The sequence below is a fragment of the Phaenicophaeus curvirostris genome, chromosome 2, assembly GCF_032191515.1.
Source record: "Phaenicophaeus curvirostris isolate KB17595 chromosome 2, BPBGC_Pcur_1.0, whole genome shotgun sequence".
In the NCBI taxonomy this organism is placed as follows: domain Eukaryota; kingdom Metazoa; phylum Chordata; class Aves; order Cuculiformes; family Cuculidae; genus Phaenicophaeus; species Phaenicophaeus curvirostris.
In genome coordinates this window covers 75,831,132-75,854,588 of record NC_091393.1, presented here as the reverse complement: position 1 = coordinate 75,854,588, position 23,457 = coordinate 75,831,132, and the positions used below count along the sequence as shown (strand labels likewise).

General features: G+C 54.8%; 1 protein-coding gene across 2 annotated transcripts; it reads right to left on the bottom strand.

The window, feature by feature from the left end:
• Window positions 1-21,578, bottom strand: SLC29A1 (solute carrier family 29 member 1 (Augustine blood group)). 2 transcript variants are annotated; one of them, XM_069852567.1, is made up of 13 exons: window positions 21,554-21,578; window positions 6,735-6,817; window positions 6,149-6,230; window positions 5,715-5,887; window positions 5,349-5,488; window positions 5,005-5,139; window positions 4,737-4,834; window positions 4,271-4,361; window positions 4,050-4,141; window positions 3,827-3,935; window positions 3,493-3,578; window positions 1,609-1,808; window positions 1-1,005 (listed from the first exon to the last, which is right to left on the bottom strand). In XM_069852567.1, exons 2-13 carry the CDS (start codon window positions 6,761-6,763, stop codon window positions 894-896), a joined length of 1,347 nt encoding a protein of 448 aa, XP_069708668.1. In that variant the 5' UTR covers window positions 6,764-6,817; window positions 21,554-21,578; the 3' UTR covers window positions 1-893. The 2 variants fall into 2 exon arrangements, with proteins under 2 accessions (XP_069708668.1, XP_069708667.1); XM_069852566.1 differs by lacking the exon at window positions 21,554-21,578 and adding an exon at window positions 8,518-8,580.
• Between the last annotated feature and the right edge of the window lie 1,879 nt (window positions 21,579-23,457).

The following is a 23,457-nucleotide window of genomic DNA, read 5'->3' as shown; positions in this document are numbered from 1 at the left end:
TTGGGCTTTTCAATCTTTTTATAGAAAATGGCAACTGTACAGACACATTTACACAGACGAGGGATGGGAAAGCCAAGGGAGAGGTCAGGCCTCCCCCTGCAACACAGATGGAAAGTGGGAATGGAGTTGTCTCCTCTCCTCTTGCAGCCCACAATGGGACCTCATGTCACACAACCAGGAGGCAGAAAGAAAACTACAAAAATCACCAAAAAACCAAAAAAGATAGGGAATAAAGTCAAGGAGAGGGGGAGAAGGTGGGTTTGTGGAGACCTCCTCCTCCATCAGGCTAGTCACAAGCTCTTTATGTAGGTGGGACATGGATGTCTACGTCCATGGGATGCTGCTTTGCAGGGGCATGCGTGTCTTGCAGACAGCAGGGATAGCAAGGCTGCTGGGGCTCTCCTCCCCATTTGCAAGTCTCACCAGCAGAAGTGGTGTGGGATGTTCCCAGAACCCCTGAAAGGAGAGGAGAGCAAGTCCCTAGGTGCCTTGGGAACAAGGGCAAGAGAGGGAATAACACTGGATACCAGCCTTCAACTCTGTCAGAGAGGAGGAGGCTGCAAATGGCTTTTGGCCTTGAGCTTGGGAAATTATGCAGCGTAGGAGGCAGCTGGACCTCTGTGAGATCCCGAGTGTCTTACACACACACACACACACAAACACACACACACAGCATGGAGAAGGAGAAGGCACGTAGGCCTGAAGGCATCACACATCTGAGCGTGGCAGCAGCCAGGCAAACCCTGCAAGAGTGGAACTGTCCCTGGGTGTCACGGCTGCCATGGCAGTGTGATTTGGCAGGTGTTATCTCCCCACAGCGCCAAGATGTCCAGTGCCTTGGAGGAGGATGCGGAGCCATCTCCCAGCATCCCTGCACCCTCCATGTGCCTCTGCTAGATAAGAATTCGGAACAGAAAGGAGGTGGCGGCTCCTAGGGCCAAGCCCAGGGACAGGAAAAAGGCCATGATGGCTCCAGCTGTCTCTGCTTCATGAGCAAGTACTTTCCTAGGAAAAAAACAGGTGTCAGACCCATCCTCAGGGATGCATGCACAATGCCCTACTGTGAGTTCAATGGAGGAGGCCACAGAGGAGCCAGAAGCTGTGTTCCTCTGCTGCAGACGAACAGCAAGGCCAAATCAACCCTGGCTCCAAGAGCCTGCCTTCATATTTTGGGCTGGTAAAGAAGGAAAAAGTACATCAGGCAGGCTGCCCTGAAGCTCCTGGCACCCGGGACACACCTCCCTGCCTCCTGCCCCATGCACTGCAGCCCACGTGGCTGAGCTCCCCCTGGACTCCTGCGCTGGGGAAGGCTGCTCATCCTACTGTGGGTGCTGTGCCACACTTCATTCCCCTGCAAATCCCCGCTGTGTCCAGCCCCTTCTCCAGCATGGGAGGTGGAGGAAATGGACAGCCCCAACAGCAGCTTTACATCTCTAGGATATGGAGTCACAAGGCTGGGAGAGGAGACACTAGGGTGGCAATTCCCTTCCGTGCCTGCATCCCCTTCTCCAGATGCCAGAGCTGGGCAGAGGCAGACTCCAGGAGTCATGCTGGGGCTGGCATCCAGGGGTGTAATGAAAAGTTCCCCTCTCCCCAGCTCTTACTCACTTGGGTCCGAAGCACATACAAAGGCTGGCCAGGTAGCCGTTGGAGATGGAGAAGAAGATCATGAAGATGATGTACCAGGCATCATGAGAGAATATGACAGGGAGGTAGTCACGGGGCTGCACATTGCACAGCATGAAAATAGGGATAAAGACGACACGGAGGGCCACCATCAATGGCAGGAGGCAGCTGTCCTTCCCGGGCTGGGAGAAAAGCACAGGTCACTGAGCAGCTGGAGGAGTGGCTATTCCCCATCCCATGGCATGCTGGCAAGGGCTACACAGAATCCGTCGCTACTGTGCTGAGGCTGCAGAGGAGCCACAGAGATGGCAAAGTTGCTGAGAGACTTTCTCTTCAGCATCACCACTTGCTATGGTAAGGAGGTCCGTCTAGGTCTGGAAGTCCTATCCCAGTGGACTTGGAAAGTAGCGCACTAGAGCCAAAATACTAAGCTAGGCTTGTGAGTGACTGCTAAGTCCTTGCTGGAAACAACAGACAAGCTGGCAGGAGAGCCCTGTGCATGCTCACCAATCTCCTCCTGCAGCAAACCACCATGTAGAACAAAGCTGCCTGAGGTAAATCTCCTCTGGCACCTCAGGGCCTGCAAAATGGGCTTCAACCAGCTCTTTGGCTTCCCATGCCATCCCCCAGCCAAGTGGGGTAAGATCCAGCAGTCTGGGAAAGGAATTAAGCTGTGGCTGTTTCAGACAGTGCTGGGAAAGGCACAGATCACCTCAAACCCTAACAGAGTCCCTGGACATGTAAAGTTGGGATGAAGGAGACACTCTCCTCCTGTGTTGTCCCCGCAGCTGGGACCAAGGCAGCCCCAGGCATGAGATGTGTCTGGCTCCATCAAGGATCCTGCTCATGAGGTGCCACGGTCACGGATGACAGGGCTCACTGGTCTGGGCTCAGGAGAGACCTACAGCTGCCTTGAGAGCTGTCTGGAATGGCACAGCCACAGGACACTTCATGAGCACAGGGGGAAGCTGAGGTCAGGCCAGCTGCTGCGTCTGTGGGCAAACTGGCAAGTGCAGCAGCCTCTCCTGTTTGAGGAGGAGAAAAGGAGCAAGCGAGGCCCCAACCAAGGAAATCAGGCCCTAACCACAAGCAGTCTGACTTTCCACACAGCCTTGTTTTGGAAATGTCTCCTCTTGGGTCATCCCACCACAGAGGCTGTGGCCTGGACACCAGGCAATACGGCTCATGGCCAAGGCCGAGGGCAGCCAGCAGTGATGGCCAGGAGAGAAGCAGCTCCAAGCTGTGGGGAAGCCAGGCCTGGACAGACCCCATGGCGTGTGGTGCTGAGAAGCTTCTCTAAACAAACAGCTTTAACAATACAGGGGGAAACAGCGTCTGGGGGGCGGCTGAGGGGGCAGGAAGAGAGACAGACAGGATAGTCCCCTTCCTCACTCCCATTACAGCTCCCATCACTCAGCTCCAACAGCTCTGAGACAGGCAGGAGAGATGAGAGCAAGAGGACCTCTGTGATTCACGTGGCATGGCTCTACTCTGCTCCCAGGACGAGGCTCTTTAAAGCAGCTGTGTCCTGTGTGGAGGCCAGAGGTTTTATTTCGGACTGCCCTGTCTTTCACCCTCTTTCGCTGCCGCCATCCTGCTTGGCTGTTTGCATAGCTGGAATAAAGGTTTGTTTACAGAGAGGCTGAAATGGAGGAGGCAGCTTCATCCAAGCCATGCTGAAAGAGGAGTGGGAGAACGACAGGACAACACTGTGGTTCTCAACTCCTTGGGACTTAAAGCCAAGGCAGGAATCAGCTCTGCACCTCTTTCCTGCTCCAAGCCAAAGATGGCAGCCCCAGTGAGAGCTGTGGCTGAGGGGCTTGGGGAAGGAGACTGCCTGGCATTTGCTCCCTGCCCCATGCTTACCCATGTGAAGAGGGCAGTGAGACTCCGTCCCATCCAGTCGAAGACATTAAAGAGCAGGAAGCAGGAGACAGGGATGAAGTAGAGACCTACATAAGGAGGAGAACTCACTGACAAACCAAGGGTGCCCCAGGCCCTCCCACCAATTGCACGGAGACTGTGTCTTGGGTCTAGGTCCTCCTTGTTTGCCAGTAAGGGCTGGAATGGTGTCCCAGCCAGGCCGGTATTCACATCATGCACAGTGGTTTCCTCCTCCCCTCAGGCATACCTACTTCAAATCCCATTTTCTTTCCTCCCATTTACCTTGTTCCTAGTTTCCACCCTTGGCCACACTTACCCCATTTGTTTCCCTTTCCGAGGACAGTGGACACCTTAGCTGTGATGGAAGGAAAGACGCCAATGGTGACAGTGAAGACGAAGCAGACAGACACAGCCATGACCCAGAGCTAGGCAGATGAAAGAAAAAGACTGGTACCAAACACAAGGCAAGAGAGCAGTGCAGGGCTGGTCTTCCCCCTCCATGCTCTCCAACAGGGCAGGGGTTGCTGGCAACTACAGACCTTCCTAAAAATAGCAATGACTGAGGGCTTCTCGTCAGGGTTGTGGATAGGGATGATCTTCGAGTTATTCTGCTCCATCCCATTAGGCTCATCTGTAGGGAAAGACACAAGTAGGGTATAGCAGACCCCCAGAAAGCTGAAATCTAATTTAGTCATTCTATCTCATTCTTTCTCTCTGCTCTTTCTCTTTTTCCTTCCTTTTCCACCTCTCAACCCCTCACCTTTCTTAATCAGGTCTCTCTTGGTCTCCAGCTCTGCATTATACACACGATACTCTGTCTTGTCCTTCATGAAGTAGTATCGGAAGAAATCCTGCAGAGAGACAGCCATGGAGAACTCATTCAGGCATGAGGGAAGATGGCTGCCAGGAGCTGTGTGGTAATGGCAGACATGGGCAACAGGGGCAGATGCAGTATGGGGGAAGTATTCCTTCCCCTTATGTCTGATACTGACACTTCCCTGCTTACCCATGGGCTCAGTTCCACAGTACCCCAAGGCAACTGGGGTATCTGAGGCAGAAAGTATCCCAGAAAGCTCACTCATGACAGGGGAGAGCTTGCCCTGACCCCCGAGGTGGAGGCTGATAGGAGCCAAGGCTGGGATGCTGGTGGGCCACGGTCCTTGTGTCGTGATGTGCAAAGGTTCTTTGTCCCCACACCCTTCCCTGCCAGGATGACAACATCTCACCATGCGAGGCAGAAGGATGTAGGAGAAGATTGCCAGCACAATCGCCACACAGGCCGTAGTGAAGTAACCGATGTAGCTCTCAGGTTGCTGGGCACCAACTGGGAGTACAGGAAGGGAAGAGACAGGGAAAAAGGAAGAAGATGAAAACGGCTGAGAGGAGCAAGGCCCTGCTGGCATCTCCCTCCAACCTTACAGCATGACCCCAGCATATCCCGTTGACAGCAAGCTCCAGGAAGGCCCTGGCACCCACAGGGCAGGAATTACTCACTGGCAATACTGAAGATCATTGCCAAGGCTGCAAAGGTGCCTGCCAAGCCCTGCCCACTCATGATGGGAGCTGTGTAGCTGGCAGGCAGGAGTCCTGCCAGTCCAAAGAGGCTGCTCTGGAGGATGGCACCAAAGGCTGCAAAGGGGAAAGATAAGCAGAACTGAGAAACCAAAGGCAAGGATGGAGTGCACCTCTGTGGGAAGCCAAGGCCCCTGCCCTGTGAGGCAAGGCAGAACCCCTTATTCCTTGGCTCTCCTGCAGTGAGACCCATGCTTTTCTCCCACAGAGATCAGCCCTAGCCATGAGGCTATGCCCACTTCCTTCACCCCTGCTGCCTCACTCACAGTTGATGAAGACGATGCTGATCATAGTGAAGACAAAGAAGGGAAGAGGCTCCATGTCAACCTTCACCATGACTGCAGTAACTAAAAACACCAGCCCAATGGCCACCAGGCTGCCTGAGATGCGGATCTGTTGGGGAATCCTGCAAAAGAGGATCTCAGTGAGGAAAACTCACCCTTCAAAAGCCTGTGAGGCTGGCGCCAAGCTGTCCCATTGGAATCCTAGCCAAACCCCAGCACAGGAGACCAGTGTTTTGCCTTTGACTCGGCTGAACAGGCTGCAGCTTGGCTCAGTGCTAGAGCAGGAGGATGGGGCAGGGCTGTGCAGCCCAGTGGGGTCTTGCAGGGACGAAGATGGGCAAAGCTCACCGCTGGTGGATGAAGGAGTTGAGGCAGGTGAAGATGAGGAGGGGCACCATGGCGCAGAGAGTCATGAAGTTGTCAAACATAGACTGCAGGTAGGAGTTCGGCAAGACAACCTCACCGGTCTGGTTCTGGAGGTGGCTTATCAGATCTGGGTCCGCAAGGCGTCTGATGAAATACTGCGAGAGAAGCAGCCTGGTGGGGCCAAGGTGCTGTGAGGTCTTCCCTCAGCACACTCAGGCCACCCTTGTCCCCACTCTGGCCCCACGCCCAGCCCTCCTGCCACCTCAGTGCCACTGGTCCCACCAAGGTCACCCACGCTCTGTCTCTTTTGTGCAAATACAGGGGTTCTGCAATGTGCTGTCACACATACATCACGGTCCCTAGACGTGACAGGGTACAATTAGTGTCGTGGGTAGCAGCAGGTGGGAAGCCCTCACCTCCCGGGCGGTCATGAAGAAATTCCATGGCAGCAGTGTTCCCAGGCCAAGGATGAAGAAGATCAGCCAGACAGCCTTGTACCTGTGGAGAGAAGAGAGCAGTTTGGAGTGGGATGATGAGCAAGGCAGGGAACAGGCATCGCTTCTGACTGTCCCTGACCCCACAATGGGAGGCATCAGGAGGAGGAGGGAGGACAAAATGTATTGCCCTGCCCCATAGCTCCTGCAGGCCTGGGCTGCCAGAGGAGATATGGCACCACAGAGTAGCTGTGGAGGCCTTCTTCAGGAGGGTACGAAGGCAGGGGGAGGCTGGCTGCTCCTCAGCACACGGCACCCTGAAGCACGCTGGCTGTTGCCAAAGCTGGGAGGGAGTCAAGCTCACCAGGCGTGTCCCAGCACCAAGGGCTGTTTACAGCTTGTTAGGTATAGAAAAGCTGATGGAGAGAGCAATTCGGGGAAGGGACAGCTCAGTAGCCCAGTGAACATGCAGGAGAGGTAGCCCACGCAGATGCTGGGTCCCCCTGTCCTCCCTCACCTCCTGGTAACCTAGATGTGCCCCTACACCTACACCAGAGCCTGGTATTACCTGTCCTGGGGCCCGTCTCTTGCTGTCATCTTGTGCGGCAAGCGTCAGCACAGGTTCCAGCAAGTCTTGTGGCTGGTCTCCGTCTGGAAAGCAAACAGAGGATTTTATGGGGGAGTGAGTGACACAGGCCAGGCAGAGGTGGTGCTGGTTTGAACCCCTAGCTGTGCTGCCGGCTGCGTGCTCCACAGTACCATGAGACAAACAAGAGTCAGCAAACGGTGAGAGCACAGCACAGCAGCTTTGGAAACTTGTGGCTCAATGTCTTTCAGCCAAGGGGCTGTATTACACAGCCTTACTCTGCAGGCTGAGGGACACCAAGCCTCCCCTCTGAGAGGGATACTGCTTTCCCGAGATGCACAGGATGGTTGGTGCCAGCTGCCCAGCTACTCTGCAGCAGGCTCTTAAGGGATTTGTGAGCCTGCAGCTCTCTCTGCCCCCAGTCCTGGGGCTGTGAGTGAAGCACGTGCAGCAGGCTGTCTGCCTGCCCCTGTCCTCCTCATGACCCTCCAATGCCCAGGGCACAGTAGCACAAAAGACACACTTAATTCAGCAGCCACTCCAGCCAGAACCACACAATCCCCCCATTTCCAATTCCCAGTTTCCTGGAGCTCTCGCAGCCCTTTCTGGGTCACCTTGGAAAGCTAAGGGCGTCCCTGGCAAAGCTAAGGGCGTCCCTGGCACCGTTGTCTGCTCCTCGGTACCCACCACTCCTTTTTCCCCATCACCACCTGCCCAGACCTTGCCACCACCCTGGCGTTGTTCTCCCTACAGAAAGCCCCAGGGCCCCTGAGAAGGGACCTTCCCTCCCCGTCCCCAGCCCCCTCCTTCTTCCTGGGGCAGAGAGGGATTAGCCGCCTCAGAGAAGCTGCAGGCCTGCCTTGTCCTTTTCCAGTCCGGGTGGCACAGCATGGGGTTCTCCGGCACCTCTCCTAGGGCTTCATTTGTGGCAGGGCTCCCGGCACTGAGTCCCTGGACCCTCCAGGACATGCCCCTCAGCCACCCACGCTGCTGCTGCTGCTGCTGCTGCCGGTTACAGCATCCCTGCCTGCACCCTGCCAGGTAGGGCGAGGAGGCGGGCACGAAACAGCATGCTGGGATTTGTAGTCCCTGCAAGACCCGTCACGCTTAAAGGCAGCAGAGCCCGGTCCTTGTCACAAGTGGTTGTGCGGTTCTGGGCACAGCTCGCCTCCTCCCCTGGTGTTGTCCTGCAGGCTGGGAAACCTATAGCTGTAATGAAGCCAAAACATAGCCAGCAGGATGCAGAGAGGGATTTATGATGCCTGTTAGCTGCTTGGAAAAGCCAGAGCAGGATGACAGGCATGCCTGCCCCACGTTGGATTGAGAGCCCCACCAGCCTGGCAGGTGCCATCCTGTTGATGCCAGAGCCTGCTGCAATGCAGCTCCTCTGCCCTCCCACGAGGACAGCTCAGGGCAGGACAGGGCATGACCTGTGCTTGCAGAGAAAACATCCCAAATTACTCTCCCAGCACACTGCCAGTACCTCTGTGGGCAGATGCCCCAAGCCCTGACCTGGGATTAGCAGAGGGATCTGCAAGCACAACTGCCACCCCCTCGCACACAGAAACACCACCAGGATCACTGCTTGCCTTCAAGCAAACAGCTCACTCTCCCAAACAGGCAGGAGAAGCCCAGCTCCCCTCACTGGACCCCAGAAAGCCCTCGACAAACTGCCCATCCAAGCTTCTGGCCTCCCTTCCAGTCCCCCACCAGGTCACATCAGTGTTCCAAGAAACCAGGGCAGGGAATGACCCTGCAGACGTACCTGGGAAGGATGGAGCCAGGGTAAGCCCTGTGTTCAGCGTATTTGAAGGCGGCACAGTCCCCGCCCTTCCACACCCCCCTGCTCTTGAAGGTGAATGTCAGGCCCTGGCTCAAGTCACGGTGGCTAGGGCCATGTGGGTCTAGAGGCATTGGTGGAGGAGAAGAGGTATTAGGTACCACAGCTGGCACACAGCCTGGGTCCTGTTGCCCAGGCACCTAGGGCAGGGAGGAAGGGAAGGGCGTTGTGGAAGAGGTGGCAGGAGCCGAGTGCATTGGGGAGGAGGCAGGGGGCTCGGGGCAGGGCACTGCATACTGCTCCACCATACTGCTTTCCTGGCCACCTCCTGCTTCCACCCGGAGAGTACCCACATCCCTGCATCAGGAGCCTGACCTCCTCAGTGGGCACTGCTCAGCTGCCCGGCTGCAGTCTCCTGCCTGCTCTGTTTGTTTTCCGTCTCCTATTTTTTTCATAAAGAGCCAGTGCCTGCCAAGGGGCACATGGGTCAGCACGCGTTACAGCAGGAAATGTGTCCAGCTGCCAGCCCTTAAAAACAACCCTACAACAAACAGAAAAAGTCACACAAACCAACACCAGCAACAGGTGGCAACCCTGCTGCCACCCTGCAAGTGCAGCCCTACCATAAGGGGCCAGGGGAGGGAAATTATTCTCCAGCCACCTAGGGGCTGGTACAGCACAGCTCTGAACACCTCTGGGAGGAATCTCCTGATGGTTAGCCTGGCCACCAGCCAGGGGGACAGGGAAAAGAAGGAGCAATGCAGGGTCTTGGCGTAAGGACATTCATTTCGTTCCTGGGCGTAGAGCAATGCATCTTATCCCCTTGGAAGCAACACGTAAGCAGAAGGAACAAGATAACAAGGAGTGGGCTTAAGAAACCAGAGGCTAGCACCTTTGAGCACGTACAAACAAGAAATGACACAATTTTAATTGCCCATTCACACCACACAAAGGACTTGACAGACGCTAAGTGACACCTGTGGTACTGGACAACGCGCAGTCCCATTGCCAGCCAAGCCCTGGGAGGCCACAGCAGGGCCAGCTGTCACCAAAACCACCTAACCTCTGCAGAAAAGCTTGCACTGCAGGACAGCCACACCTGCAGGCAGTTGTTTGTCACCAGGCTTCTGAGATTTCCCTTCCTCTCCCTTCCCACGCATTGCCTTTTCTCCTGCTTCTGCTAAGGTGAGCCAGCACGTGCTTGGCTTTCCACTCAATAGCAACTTCACTGTGGCTAGCAGGTACGTTATGGGTTTAGATTCAGAAACACCAGCTATTTTAAAGAAAAGCCCTTTACAACACACCATGCGTAGCACCATCTTTGCAGTCCCTAGACAAGGGGTTGTTGGCTGGCCCAGTGGTGAGCACCCCGTGTCCTCCTTCCACCACTTGTAGGGGATCACTTTGCAGGAATAAGGTCAGCATTTCCTCCGAGTGCAACCAAGACAGGGCAGGGCCAGATGCCTCCCCAGGCTTCACCCCATTCCCTACATCCGCTCACCCCCCTGGGTGACACCAGAGCCCTCCTGGCAGGAAGGCTGATCTGGGGGCTCATCGAGGTTTACCTGCAGGCAAGGCACAAGCCCAGCACAGGTACGTGAGTGACGTAAAGCTCTGGTGGCCGTGACTCAGCTGGAGGATGGGAAACGCTTCGAGACTGCCTGTTTAGTGAGATTACACGTACGTGCCCAAACTCTAACCACGCTGTTCACAGGGCCTCCTACCTCATGCTGGGGTCCAGGGAACCAGCCTGCTGGGCAGCGTCCTGCCTGTCTCCACCTTCAGCTCTGAGGACACGTCCTTGTATTTCACAAGACGTATGAGTGTGTGCAATTTTGTACCATCACCACAGTGCAGGGACAAACGCAAGCCCTCACAAAATAAGGGTACTCTGGGTCAAATCAGAGGCTGGTCTGGCTCAAAAGCTAGTCTCCATCAGAGGGCAAAAGCAGATGCCAAGAGAGGTTAAGAACGGCACAGGCGTAGACTAATGCCGCTCCAAAGGATATGCTGCTCATGTATATTGTAGCCCATGGCAGGTTTCACTTCTGTGAAATCCCTGCTTCCCCCTCTAACTCGAGAGCCTCTGAGCAAGGAGAGCATCTCTCCCCACACACAGGACCCTGGCTGTAGCTCCCTCACCCTCACCATCAAAGGGTGGATCAACAATGGAGTGGCTTCTCCATGCCAGCCACAGCTTTATAGGCCTGGATTATATCCACCCTACATCACGTTTTCCAAACAGAGACATTCTAGCTCACTTAGTCATCCAGGCACAGCTCCACACCTTTGGTCCTCCTTGTTGCTTTCCTCCCAACCTTCCTGGCTCCCCTCGGCCCTTTTAGAGATGCTGGGGCACACAGGGACTGCGAGGGGGGTGGGACGTTAATTTGAAGAGCAGCACAAGGCTTTCCTGTGTTGTTTCTGCTTTATCAGTCACAACGATGATCTGCTGTGGTTTTACACACACCATCCTATCTGAAACAGCCCCAAGCATTGCTGCAAGTGGCCAGCTCAGTGTGTAATCTTGTTTGTGGATATGGGGCTTCTTTTCCCCCCACCCTCATCTACCACTCGATATTTATCTAAACTGAATTTCATCTGCCTACTGCTTAGTGTTGTAATGGTGTCCACTTGCACCCATGAACCCGAGTAATCCAATCACCTCAGCAAGCCCTGTCATCTCATTGCTCATTTGCCTTTCCAGGTCGCTCACAAACACATTGAAAAAACATGGACCCAACACAGCCATCTCTTTCCACAGCAAAATCTGACCGCTGACTCCTACACTCTCCTTCCTGTTTTTGTACCAATTATGGGGCCATGTGAGGACCTTCCCTCTTGACCAGACAGTTCCCTTACAAACAGCACTGAAAGTCCTGGTTGAATGCTTTTTTGGGAAGCAGGGTATGTGCCATGAGCCTACAGTCCTTATGAAGCACTGTCCCAGCTTGGGGGACCCTCAGCAAGCGCCTCTCCACTTGACCACAGACCACATCCTTGCACATGCGCCTGGGAGGCGCAGCAGATTCACCAGTCAGCTTTTCCCTGAAGTTCCCTCCAGCCTTTCTTGGAAATGAAGGACACATCGTTCCCACCCTCCCCGTCCCCAAGGCTGGGGCAGTTGTGAATGACTAGAGGCCACACGTGACAGTCAGCTTCTTCACACTTTCTTTTCTTCTGGTGAACATCGCCTTGCCCTGGCAACTTTTTGCTGTTTAGCTTTGCTTTCTAACCTTTCCTTTCCAGAAGATCTGAGGAGCCCCTCAAAAGAAGATAGAAGAAACTGCTTAGGCTCCTCTGGAGCAGATGGAGAGGAAAAAGTTTCATCTGGCTTTTCTGCTATGACTTATTTTCCTCCAGTCCCCCAAGTCCCTCCAAAGGGCTACAACAGGCTTCCTACTTCTGATGTGCTTTGCAAGCAACTTCCATCAGAGAGCTGCTAACACTTCCTATTATGCTTGTTCTTCTCTCTTCTGAGCCCTGCCTTTCTGCAAACAGGTTTGCTGCGCCATCCGCTCCCCACGTCTACTCCTGCCTGGATCCTGAGCAGGGAGCTCAGTGAGGCAGCTGGATGGGGCAATTTCTGCCTTCCCCCTTGCCTCAGCTGCTTGCAGATAAACCCCTCTGCACCACAACAGCCTGGCAGGCAGAAAAAACCTCCTGCAAGGCAGCCTATGCAGCAGGGTCCCTGGGCAAAATTTCTGACCCGCTTCACCTTGCTCCCTCCAGTCCTCCATGGACAAAAGGAGAGGCAGCTCTTAGACCCTCTCTGCCTTCAGTCTCGCAGCTTGCAGTCACCACACAAACTCCTTACAGAGTTGAAGCTACAGAGGCTGTTCCCGCTCCCAGCACCCACCACTGGCTGCCAGGTGGTATGGGGAGGCACAGGGGGAGCATTGAGCCATGAGGTATGTTTTGAACTGTGCACGCCAGCCAGCTGTAAAGTCCCTTATCTGGAAAGTTCAAGAAGCCCCAAGAGGCTCCCTGGGGGCCCTCACCACTGGTAGGTAAAGTGACCCAGACGGGTGGCAAATTCCCCTGGGCCCGGTGGGATCCAGTGCTATCCCTGAAGGGCTTCCCACCAGGAAGATGGGAGCAGGCAGTGACAGAGTAGAGCCAGCCACAAAACTCCCCTAGGCAATGCAGCTGGGACTACTCTTCTACCCATCACCAAGTTCCATGTGGCCACATGTGTCCAGCTCCACACGGGGGCTGATGAGTGGGATTCCAGCCCTGACATAGCGCTGGCCAAATATCAGCAAGGGGTCCTTAGTGAAGGCAGCCCCATGATGAACACACACACCTCTCTCCCCAGCATGCAGTGAGTTGCCCAAGCCCTGACCCTCTTGGTTTCTGGCCAGAGAAAACTCCTCCAGGCACCCACGTAACCCCCTGGAGCAGAGGTAAGCACTCCTGCTTGGCGTCCCCCCAAAAGCTCCACAAATATCAGAGCAGTCACCCGCTCCAAGGCCAGTGGTTTGGAGTACCCTGGAAGGGCAGGAGCTAAGGGGATGATGCCATTTCTGAAGAAGCGTCACAGAAGGAGAGATAAGCTACTCTCAGGAGCCTGTTTGCAGAGACTGGATACTTAGGGCTCTTCTGAGCAGCTGGTCTCCCTGATGGCACACACTCCACTGTCCCCAGGAAAAAAGACCATCCCCTCCAAACCACAACCTTGACTTGCTTCTCACAGGCTGGAGAAAGAGGCATGTTTTTCCAGAGCTAGGTTCAAGCTCCTTTTGTTGGAAATTTAGAAAAATAAAGACCCTTTTTGCCGAGGGCAGAAGGAGGGTTTTCTCCAGGAGAGAAGAGGAGGCTGAGGGGAGACCTTATTGCTCTCTACAACTACCTGAAAGGAGGTTGTGGAGGACCTTCTTATCAGAGCGTCATGGGTTCAGGGAGAGTCTGAGGACACTTCTCTCCAGACCTTCATCCTTGCCTGGCATTCTTTGCCACTGACGGTTCCTCACAGCCCACGTCCCCAGGGCTGATCCAAGCCCCCTGAGGTGCAGGTGGCCAGCGGAGGTGCTGCCGGGTTCTGCCCAGGGGCTGCAGGGAGGGGAGTGCTGCACAGGAACGGGTGCTCCCCTGGGGTCGGCCTGGGGGCCACAGCGGGAAGAGGCACAATGGGAGGAAGCCACATTTCCGCCTCCCAATGGAGACCCCAGGGAGAACAATCAGACATCATTAATGTAAAAATCAGCTGAGAGTCCAAGGAGCGACCAGAGGCAGTCCTGACTTGGGAGCTGGGCCCCCTTGTGTGGAGGAGTCTGAGGACTGGTGTAGCAGAGGCACAGACCACCTCGTACAACCATGCACAGAGGGCAGGGGCAACCCCACCCACGCCACAGCACAAGGCACAGTGCTGGTTCCTGCCTGCCCACAGCCTGGCTCTCCTGTAGGCAGGTGACACTCAGTCGGGTAGGAAGAGAGATGCTCCCTGGTGGGCTAGGGAAGTGCATACGTAAGACCGCTTGGGGCATGGCTGCTAGATGCATTTCTTCTGCTTTAGTAGCTTCTCCCCAAGTCACGCACAGGCTTGCTCAAGAGGAATGCCCATTTGTACAGATGATATCTTGGTCAGCCACACCTTGGGCAGCAGCAACAGCATGTTGAAGAGATGGGCTAAGACTACAGAACTGTGTCTCCATTTCCCCTTCATGTCTGCAGCTGAAAGGAGCAAAGGTGAGACCCATAAAGAGGAAGCACACAGCAAGACAGGATGAGAACAAACCAGCTTGTGGCCCAACACAACTGAAGATAAGGACTCAATGAATGCATGGGAAGAAATCCAGGGGATAGGGCCCCACAGCCAGGGAATGAAAGAGGGACAATATTAGTTTCTCCATATCCTGCCTTCTCCCAGGCTTGGTAGGTCCGTATCCATTAATACTAGCAACCCGCGGCTACTTCGAGGTCACTGCTCAGGGAGCAGTACTGGAGGGCAAGAGCTGGACTGGAGGAGGCCACCTGCCACTGGTGGTCCCCAAGGTGCTGGGATGGAGAGGAGAGAGGATTCCTCTTCTATTGTGTCATGTTCCTGGCCCCAGGACTAAGCTCAGAGCTGGCAAACCTGGGAAGAAGTCAGGCCAAGAATGATATAAGGGAGCTGAACAGGCAGCAACCTGTGGTGAGGGGCTGGGGAAGGATGGGGACAGCTCACGCTGCAGCCAGGAGGTCCTCAAAACAGCCCAGCAGTAAAGGGCAAGGCAGGGTGGCTGTGAAATCACTAGCAAGTTCAAAAGCCCCTCTAAATTGTTCCCCAAGTTATGCATGGAGACTCTCTCTGCACAGAGCCTCCAGCAGAGAAGGCTTGGAGGGCTCAGCTCAACTTCAAACATGCTCCCCTGCCCGAAATGCCACTGTGCACTTTATGGGGGCTCCTCTCCCCCAGGAGAGCCCCAAGACCAGGGCTCACCCCCAGAGCATGGCTGTTTCTGGAGCAAAACCCAGCAAAGGCTAGTGCAGGTGCAGAGGGGCCCAGGAGAGGAAGGGCAGGAGAAGCCAGCACCCAACTGGCACCTGCCCACAGCAGCCCCCTGTTGAGGCACCCAGCCACCTCCTGCACCCCAGGACACATCTGCCTCCTAGGGGACAGGCTCCATCCTTCCAGCTCTGGCTCCTTCTCCTATCAAGCAGGTGTTGAATAGAAACATGCAGAGCCAGCAGCAAGCAGGACCTCCACCTGCTGAACCACATGGCCCTGAGCCCCCTGGGCAGGTGGGAGAGCATCCCTGAGGCTAGAGGGAGTGAGCCTTGCCCCTGCACTCAGAGGACTCGGTGGAGGTGCTTCAGCAGGCTGCCAGTCCTGCTGGGGGCCTGTCACAGCAGCAGGGCTCATTTTGTCCCACTCAACATTTTTTTTTTTCCAAGGCTGGTCCAGGCTACACATCTGCTTCCAATTTAATGGGGGGGTGGAGGAGAGAAACCAGAGCCAGAACAACTCTATCATCCCCTGGCGTCACCATTTCCCCAGCTCCCAAAAATACGGAAGGGTAATTCCTCCCCACTGACCAGCAACACTCCCCGAAGAAGCTGGGATGGACATGCAGGAGCCAATAACTGCTGGGCCTGTGGCAGGTTGAGGTTGGCTCCATCCTCCACATGTCAGCTGTGCCCAGGACAGAAATACAAGGGCTATTTTGGGTCCTCGCAGACCAAGTGGCCTTTCCGTTGTAGGCCAGCTCGGGAACAGTGGCCCTGGCTGACCGCTGTTTTCAGCATGAAATATCCGCAGCCCTACTGGGAAAGGGGATGGCAAGCAGGGAAGCAGGTTTTGGCGCCCACCACGGTCCCACACAATCCCTCTGCCAGCTGCCTGTCCTGCCAAGAAGTCGCTCAGTGCTTGGACAGCCCACAGCATCTTGCAAAACCCAAATTGGCTTCAACTGCTAAATGCAGGCATGTAATGACAGACAGGGGCATGGTATCTCTACTCCAACAGATTATGCATGTCGATCACCCCCTCAGTCCCACATCCCTTTTATCCCAGCCAAGAGGAACTCCACAATCCCCAGAAACAAAAGCAGGGAACAGGGATGGGCTGGCTCCGAGCTGGGGGCACTCTAGAAGCAACATACACCTTCACATTTCCCTGCTGATTTTAACTAAATTAGGCTGAGGGGAAGATGCTGCCTGCTGAGAGTTGTGCTTGCCATGTCCCTGCTCTGCAGTAGCTCCAGAAGAGCCACATGGGCAGCACACAGTCTGTGGATCGAGGAATGGAAAGCCAAGGAGGCAGCTTGCCATCAGTGGTGCGGAGCAAACACAGGACTTGGAGGAAACACCCAGGGTGGAAACACCACTTCTGCCGCTCTCTTCCCTCCTCCCTGAACAACTCACCTTCTCCAAATGGCCTGGCAGGACTAAGGTCTCGCATGTGGAGCCAGAGCAAGGCTTGACGTTGACACCTCCTTCAGAGGGAATAAGTCAGAGCCTAAACCTCTGGCTCTTGGCACTGGCCCTGGATAACACACAGCAAACAGGAAAACTTTTATGCGAATAGGATCAGGCAGCGAGAGCAAACAGGAGGTGAGGAGCTACTGCCCAAACATTGGCAAAACAGACCCTCCTGCACAACCAATAATAATAAACCAGCCACAAGCAGGGAAAGAGCAAGTCATATTCCCTCCACAGACACTGTCACATCCGTGCAACCAGACACCACCCAGACTGTCATAGGCATCAGGTCCTGGGCTGCCTAGGACCATGAGCGTCCTCGGGGATGCCTCAGGAAAGCAGGGAGACCCCTGTGTGAGAGCCCCTGAGTGCCCTGCTCCTGCCAAAATGATGCTTTGGAGACTGGCTTGCAGGATCTGCTGGCTTTCCAGTCACTGCTCTGCTCGGTGAAGCAGAGTCCAGTGACTGATGCCAGTTGAAGCAATCCCTCTTTCTTGCACACTGTGTCCCCTGTACAATCACAGGGAAGGAAGGGAGGGACAGCTGGTGGCAGAGGACTCATGTTTGTTTATCAGCATACATGCTATTTACTGCTCATGGGTTTTGTTTCGTGCCAAGGGCTAATCTTCTGGAGCAAGCCCAGCTGGAGAGCCCAGGCAGAGGGATCATGGAGCCTTGTGGCAGTTCCCTTGATACCCTGTGAGGCACGGTTCATGCTCCTCATGGCCCGGGCACCCTGCTCCTGCTGCCTCTAGGATAACAGCCCCATCCAGGAATGTGGCGGCAGATAAATTCCCTGATGTGGTTCACCACAAAGTCACAGTGGCTTTGTATTGCCACAAGGAGAGGGTATGAAGATGGGAAAGAGAAGCTGCAGAGCAGAGTGTATTGCTTCTTAATAGCTTGATTGTGTTGCCTTTTGTCTGCCTCATCCTGTGGTTAATGTATAACACACCTGCTCTTGTCAGGACAACCAGAGACCTACCCAGCCCCGCCAGCCTCAGCCGCAGCCCAACATCTACAAAACCTGATGGGCTGAAAGCACTTGCGCCCATGCACCTCATAGCAGCAGGCTCTCTGAGGGGGCAGAGGTCTTGTCTGAAGCAAATATCATCGGGGACCTCACTCACAGCACCAAGGGAATGGTGAAAAATGGAATTGCCTCCAATTTGGTCCTGAGGTCAGCAAAAGACAAAGCCTATTGAAGGAAGTGCAGGCAGGGCAGGTAAGGCAGGCCAGGACCAAGAAGTCAGCTGTGCCACCAGTCCCTCACACCTCTCTGAGCTGTTGTCCAGGGTAATCCCCAAGCCAAAAAGGAGGCTGCTCCTCTCATGAGGGTCTCCCATGAGCAAACCTGTAGCAAAACTCAAACAGGGCTACCCACCCCAAAGCCCTCCCTGGTTTTAAGCTCCTCTTCCAGGCCGCGCATGTAAATCAGCTCTGTCTCTGCATGGCACCACTGGGTAGCTGTGCTAGGCAAGATGCATCAGGCAGGGGTGAGGACCACAGTCAGAGCCACAGCATGGGCAGAAGCAGGAGATGCCAGATAGTGTGGCCCAGGTGGGATGCCCCTCTCAACCAGCAGCCTTGCAGGGGTCATTTTGGTGGCAGTTCATGGATGCTGGTACACGTTCAAGTTGATGACTTGCCCTTAGCATAGCAAGGCAGATGACACAGCTCAGCCACCACAACTCAGCCCCAGTACGTGGCTGGAGTAGGCTGCTCGCTGGGCTGGAGGCTGACCACATGCCCCTCTGGTCCGACCACTGCTCCCAGTACAGCCCCATCCCTCCCAGTCTCGCTTCTCTCCACCTCCAGCCTCTGCTTGCCTCCCCCCTCTGCAGCTTCACAGACCACTCGCTCCATGAATTTCCAGTTGGAAATTTCATGGTGAGGTGCTTTCCCATCAGATAAGTCTTAAAGGAAATGAACTAAGGCATATCTCACTGGCAGTGGTGTGGTGGGAAGAAGGAAAGAAGGCTCTGCGGAAATCTGCCTGATTTCCTGCTGGCTTCTTCTGCGTAAGCAGGCAAGAAGGCAATAGGTCTACTGCTCCCCTTTGCCCTCAAAAAAAGCTGGTCTGCTGGAAATGAAGCCTAACTGTGCTCACCCATGGCTTAACTAAGAGTCTGACAGAGAGCCTCAAGCACTGCAACCAGAATGCCAGGTTCATCAATTTGTGTCATGGATGGTGCATGACAACAATGCATACCCACTGCCTTGTGCCTCCCCTTTCTCAGGGAGCAGTCTAAGTCAGAGCAGGACCAAACTCACAACAGTGATGTTCTTCACACCACCAGCATCAGCAATGAAGTTAAAGGACTAGCACTGTCCCTATGCAACAGCTTCCCTTGTCCCATGGAAGCAACAACCCTCGTACACGTTTCTCATACAGCTCCTCTCCCACACAGGGACCCCAGAGCCCATGTAAAGCCAATCTGCAGGATCTGGAGTGGGAGACAGGGTGCAGTGATGTACCACAACCTCAGCTGGGGGCAGTGAGGTCCTCCTAGACCACACACCCTGAGGTAACCAATCCCATCCAGGTCTGCCACTACTCTGTACGCTTGTTTTCTTATCCCATGTCTTGCACGCTGTTAACCCAGGATGGACTTGGTCTTTACCACACTGCTTAACAAAATTCCAATAGCTGTGTGTCTGTTAAAACCCTGACTCCTGTCCATCTGCAAATGCCTGTAGCTCACTTTGCATACTGCTTTGCACCTGAGCTAGCTAGCAGCCATGCACGAGTTAGCACAGAGATGCACGTCAGAGCTTGTGGTCCTGCAGCCCCAGCAGCACCAGTCACAGGGCAAAGCTAAGTGCTGGGGGGCTCAGAAAAGCACAGGGAGGCAAGCGGAGTTTGCACTGTGGAATTGGTACAGAGCTGTCAAGGAACACAAGGAAACAGCACTCTGCTGATACGAACTGGTGTTGCAGCTTCCTTAACGCTTACCTGAATGGACAAAAACAACTTAGATCTACATCATCCTAGAGAAAAGCACAGGAGGCTGCTTGTTGGCTCCCCAAAGCTCATGTCCAGTGCCACCCCACCTGGACAGGGCAGGCTGGCACTTCTGGTGTCCCTCTGACCCGTGAGCCCAGTCCCCAGCCCTGCCTCCGCCAGCAGAGCTGGGAGTGGAGCCAAGCAGAGTGAGAAAGGTGCAGCGTGGGAGTAGGTGAACGGGTGCCTTGCCCACTGTGCCCTGGCTTACCCCAGACCACAACAAAGAGAGAGACAGGGCAGGGCAGGGCAAGAACAAAGCCCGTGGCTCATCTTCAGAGAGGAAGAGGCTCATTAATACCTCCCAGCCCAAGATAATGAGAGCCCAAGATAATGCCATGATGGGTAAATGATGCCAGTTGTTAATTATGCAGCATGCGGAAGAAGGGAAAAGAGAGACAACTGCAAGACAGAGATGCCACATTACTCTCTGTGCTGGTGCAACATTTGCTGGCTCAGGATGGAGTTAATTTCTTCATCCTCCTCATTCTAGATACCTGGTATAGCGTAGGCCCTCACCCCTCGTATGTGCTAGCTGTGGGGAACTGCAAACCTTCTTCTGGGGCTTGTTACAGCCCTTAATGCCATACATAAAGTGCCCCTGCTCTGTGAACACCTTCTCAGTGAGACAAGAGTGAGCCTACCTATCTTTTCCAGGAGCAAAAGGTAATAGGTGGGAGCAGGAGTACTCCAGAGGGCACACGTGGTGTCTGCACTTCACTGACACTGTATCAATGGCCCATGAGCTGCAGTCAGACAGCCAAGGAACCCAAGAGAAAAGCATCCCTGTCTAGTCACGTCCTATGACAGCTTTGCACTGAAGTCAGCCTCAAGGGAGCCCAAGGCTGTCCAGCAGCTCACACGGTCTGGTGAGAGGAAACGATGCTGCCAAGACGGGATGCAGTGCAGGAGGGGAGTGGGATTTCCCGTGTAGGCATTTTCAGAAGTCCCTCAATTGTGTCGGCTCGCAACAGGCAACTGAGGGTCTGTTGGGCTGCTTCCTGCTTTGGAGCAGCCGGGAAGCGCATCCAGCTGTGGCCAACAGCTGCACAAATTCCTCCTGCAGCCCCTAGCCCTGGGTAATCTATTAGGCTCAAGGATACAGGCTCACTTGTCTGCGATCCCACAGCCCCAGGGCTTGGCTGCTGCTGCTGCCTTCCCACACAGCCCGCAGCTCCACAGCCTGTTCCTGAGAGGCAGATGGGAGCGTGGTGAGCACAGGGCGGGGATTGTGTTGGTCAGGCAGTATTAGCACCTAGCATGGGTGAGAGGCTCAGATTTACCAGAGGCTCAGACTTAAATACAGGGGTGGGGAGGACAGCACAAAAGGGCTGCACACGGCGCCCTGGGGGCTCCTCCCTGGGCCAGGCTCTCCGTTAGTGCAGCTGGTTTGCTCAGGAACGAAAAGATAAATGCTTACTGGAATAATGTGAATGCTAGGAATTGATAGGAATGGTTAGACTCGATGATCCGGTGGGTCTTTTCCAACCTGGTGATTCTATGAAATCTTCCACAGCATCCCACAGCCAACGCGATGCGTTTTCTTGAGCAGGACCCGCAGCAGCCCTGGCCCAGGGGCTTGGCTGCCAGCCGAAGGGGCTCTGCTGCTCGCACAGGGGCACAGGGCGCCCAGACCATGTGCCTTCCAGCGGGTCCTTGAACCGTGTGCCCGGCTGCGCCACCCCAGCCGCTGGCACGGGCACACACGAGAACTCGGCAGAGATCCGCACCTCTGCAGCCAGAGGAGCGCTGCAGAAAACCCTCGGTGAAGTCCTGCATCCCAAGCATCCGAGCATCAGCGCGCTCCGCATCCCCCACGCCCCGGGCTGCCCGTCCTGCCTCGCACCCCCAAATCCACACGCTCTCTGCCCGGCAGTGACTACCAAAGGGTATTCGCAGTTGCCGCGGGAGGCAGCAGGGAAGACCCACCCCTCGCATCCCAGAGGGAAGCACCTATCCATCACCCCCCGGCCAGAGCCGCGACCCACACGCCGCCTCCGCTCCACACAGCGGCGGCGGGTCCTGAGCTTGGCTCCCTCCCACACTCCCGGCAGCTCCGAGACGCTACCAGGGGCCCCGGAGGGGGCTGCAAGCTCAGCGACTTTGAGCTAATACCTTTAAATCCCGGCGCACCCCGCTGCCCCCCGCTCCTCGCCGGCTCCGCGCCTTCTGCCCCCGATGCGGCTGGGAAACCACCGCCTCCCTCCCCGGCTTCGCAAACTCCTCCTCCTCTTTTTGCCGCCTTCAGCACCACGCGGTCCCCGCGTGGGAGGGGAGGAGGCGCGTTTTCCCTTTCCCCTTCCCTTCCCCTCCCTTCTCGTCCCGCCGGGAGAGCCCCGGGAAGGGCGCCGGGACCCCCCGCGGGCAGCGCCCGGCGCCGAACCCACCTGCGCCCCGCTCCCCGCGCCGCTCCCGGCGCCTCCTCGGCCTCTCCCCGCCCCTCGCTCCCCCCTCTTTCCGCGTCCCCACGCCCCGCGGCCGCCGGGGAATCCCGCCCAGCGCCCCGGGTCCGGCTCCCCGCTCCCACCCCGGCGCCCCCGGGCCCGGGTTCGCCTCGTATCGGGAACTACCGCAGCTCTAAAGGGAGACAGATCGTAGAATCGTTGAATCGCTCGGGTGGAAAAGACCTTTGAGATCATCGAGTCCAACCGCACCTGCCCGCTACAAAATCATATCCCGGAGCACCTCCTCTGCCCGGCTCCCAAACACCTCTGGGGACGGAGACTCAATCACCTCCCTGGACAGCCTGTTCCAATGCTTCAATACTCTCTCAGTAAGGAATTTTTTCCTGACATCCAGTCTAAACCTCCCCGGGGGCAGTTTGAGATCATTCCTTATCATCCTATCACCTATCACGTGGGGGAAGATACCAACACCCACCGCTTTACAACCTCTTTTCAGGCAGTTGTAGACAGTGATAAGGTCTCCCCTCAGCCTCCTCAAGGCTAAACAGCACCAGTTCCCTCAGCCGTCTCCCACAAGACTTGTTCTCCAGCCCCTTCACCAGCTTCGTGACACACTCCAGGACCTCAATGTCCTTCTTGTAGCAAGGAGTGCAAACCTGAACACAGTATTCAAGGTGCAGCCTCACCAGTGCTGAGTTACAATCACTTCCCTGGTCCTTCTGGCCGCATCATATCTAATACAGGCTGAGATGCTACTAAACTTCTTGGCCATCTGGGCACATGGCTGGCTCATGTTCATGCAGCTGTCAACTAACATATTGACATGATATTATAATATCTATAATAATATGTAATATGTAACATGTAACATATAACATTATATAATGTATAATATATAACTATATAGCATATAATATAATATATATAATATATAATATATAATATATAATATATAATATATAATATATAATATATCTCTGTATCTTGATACATATTGGATTATGGCTCTAAATGGAGTGTGAACTGGTCGTGTTTTCCCAAGTGACAGGGGACAGGACAAGAGGGAATGGCCTCAAGCTCCGCCAGGGGAGGTTTAGGCTGGACATTAGGAAAAAATTCTTCATGGAAAGGGTCATTGGGCACTGGAACAGGCTGCCCAGGGAGGTGGTTGAGTCACCTTCCCTGGAGGTGTTTAAGGCACGGGTGGACGAGGTGCTAAGGGGCATGGTTTAGTGTTTGATAGGAATGGTTGGACTCGACGATCCGGTGGGTCTCTTCCAACCTGGTTATTCTATGATTCTATGTTCGCTAGGCACATCACTTGTCCCCAGTGCTGCATCCTGATCTGGACAAAAACAGTCTCTGTTGGCAGTAGCTGCTTATGTTGTGAAAATAAATAGGTAAATAAATAAATAAACAAATAGGTAAATTAATAAATAGGTAAATAAATAGAACAAATAGATAAAAAAAATAGGTAAATAAATGAAAATATCTCAGGTTATGAAGAGGATTGAAGACAGTTTTGCATTTGTGGTGGTGCTACCCAGAAAAGCAGGCGCTGTGCAGACCGCTCTGAAATTTAACATTTCACGTGGGTGCAGAGGATATAATTAA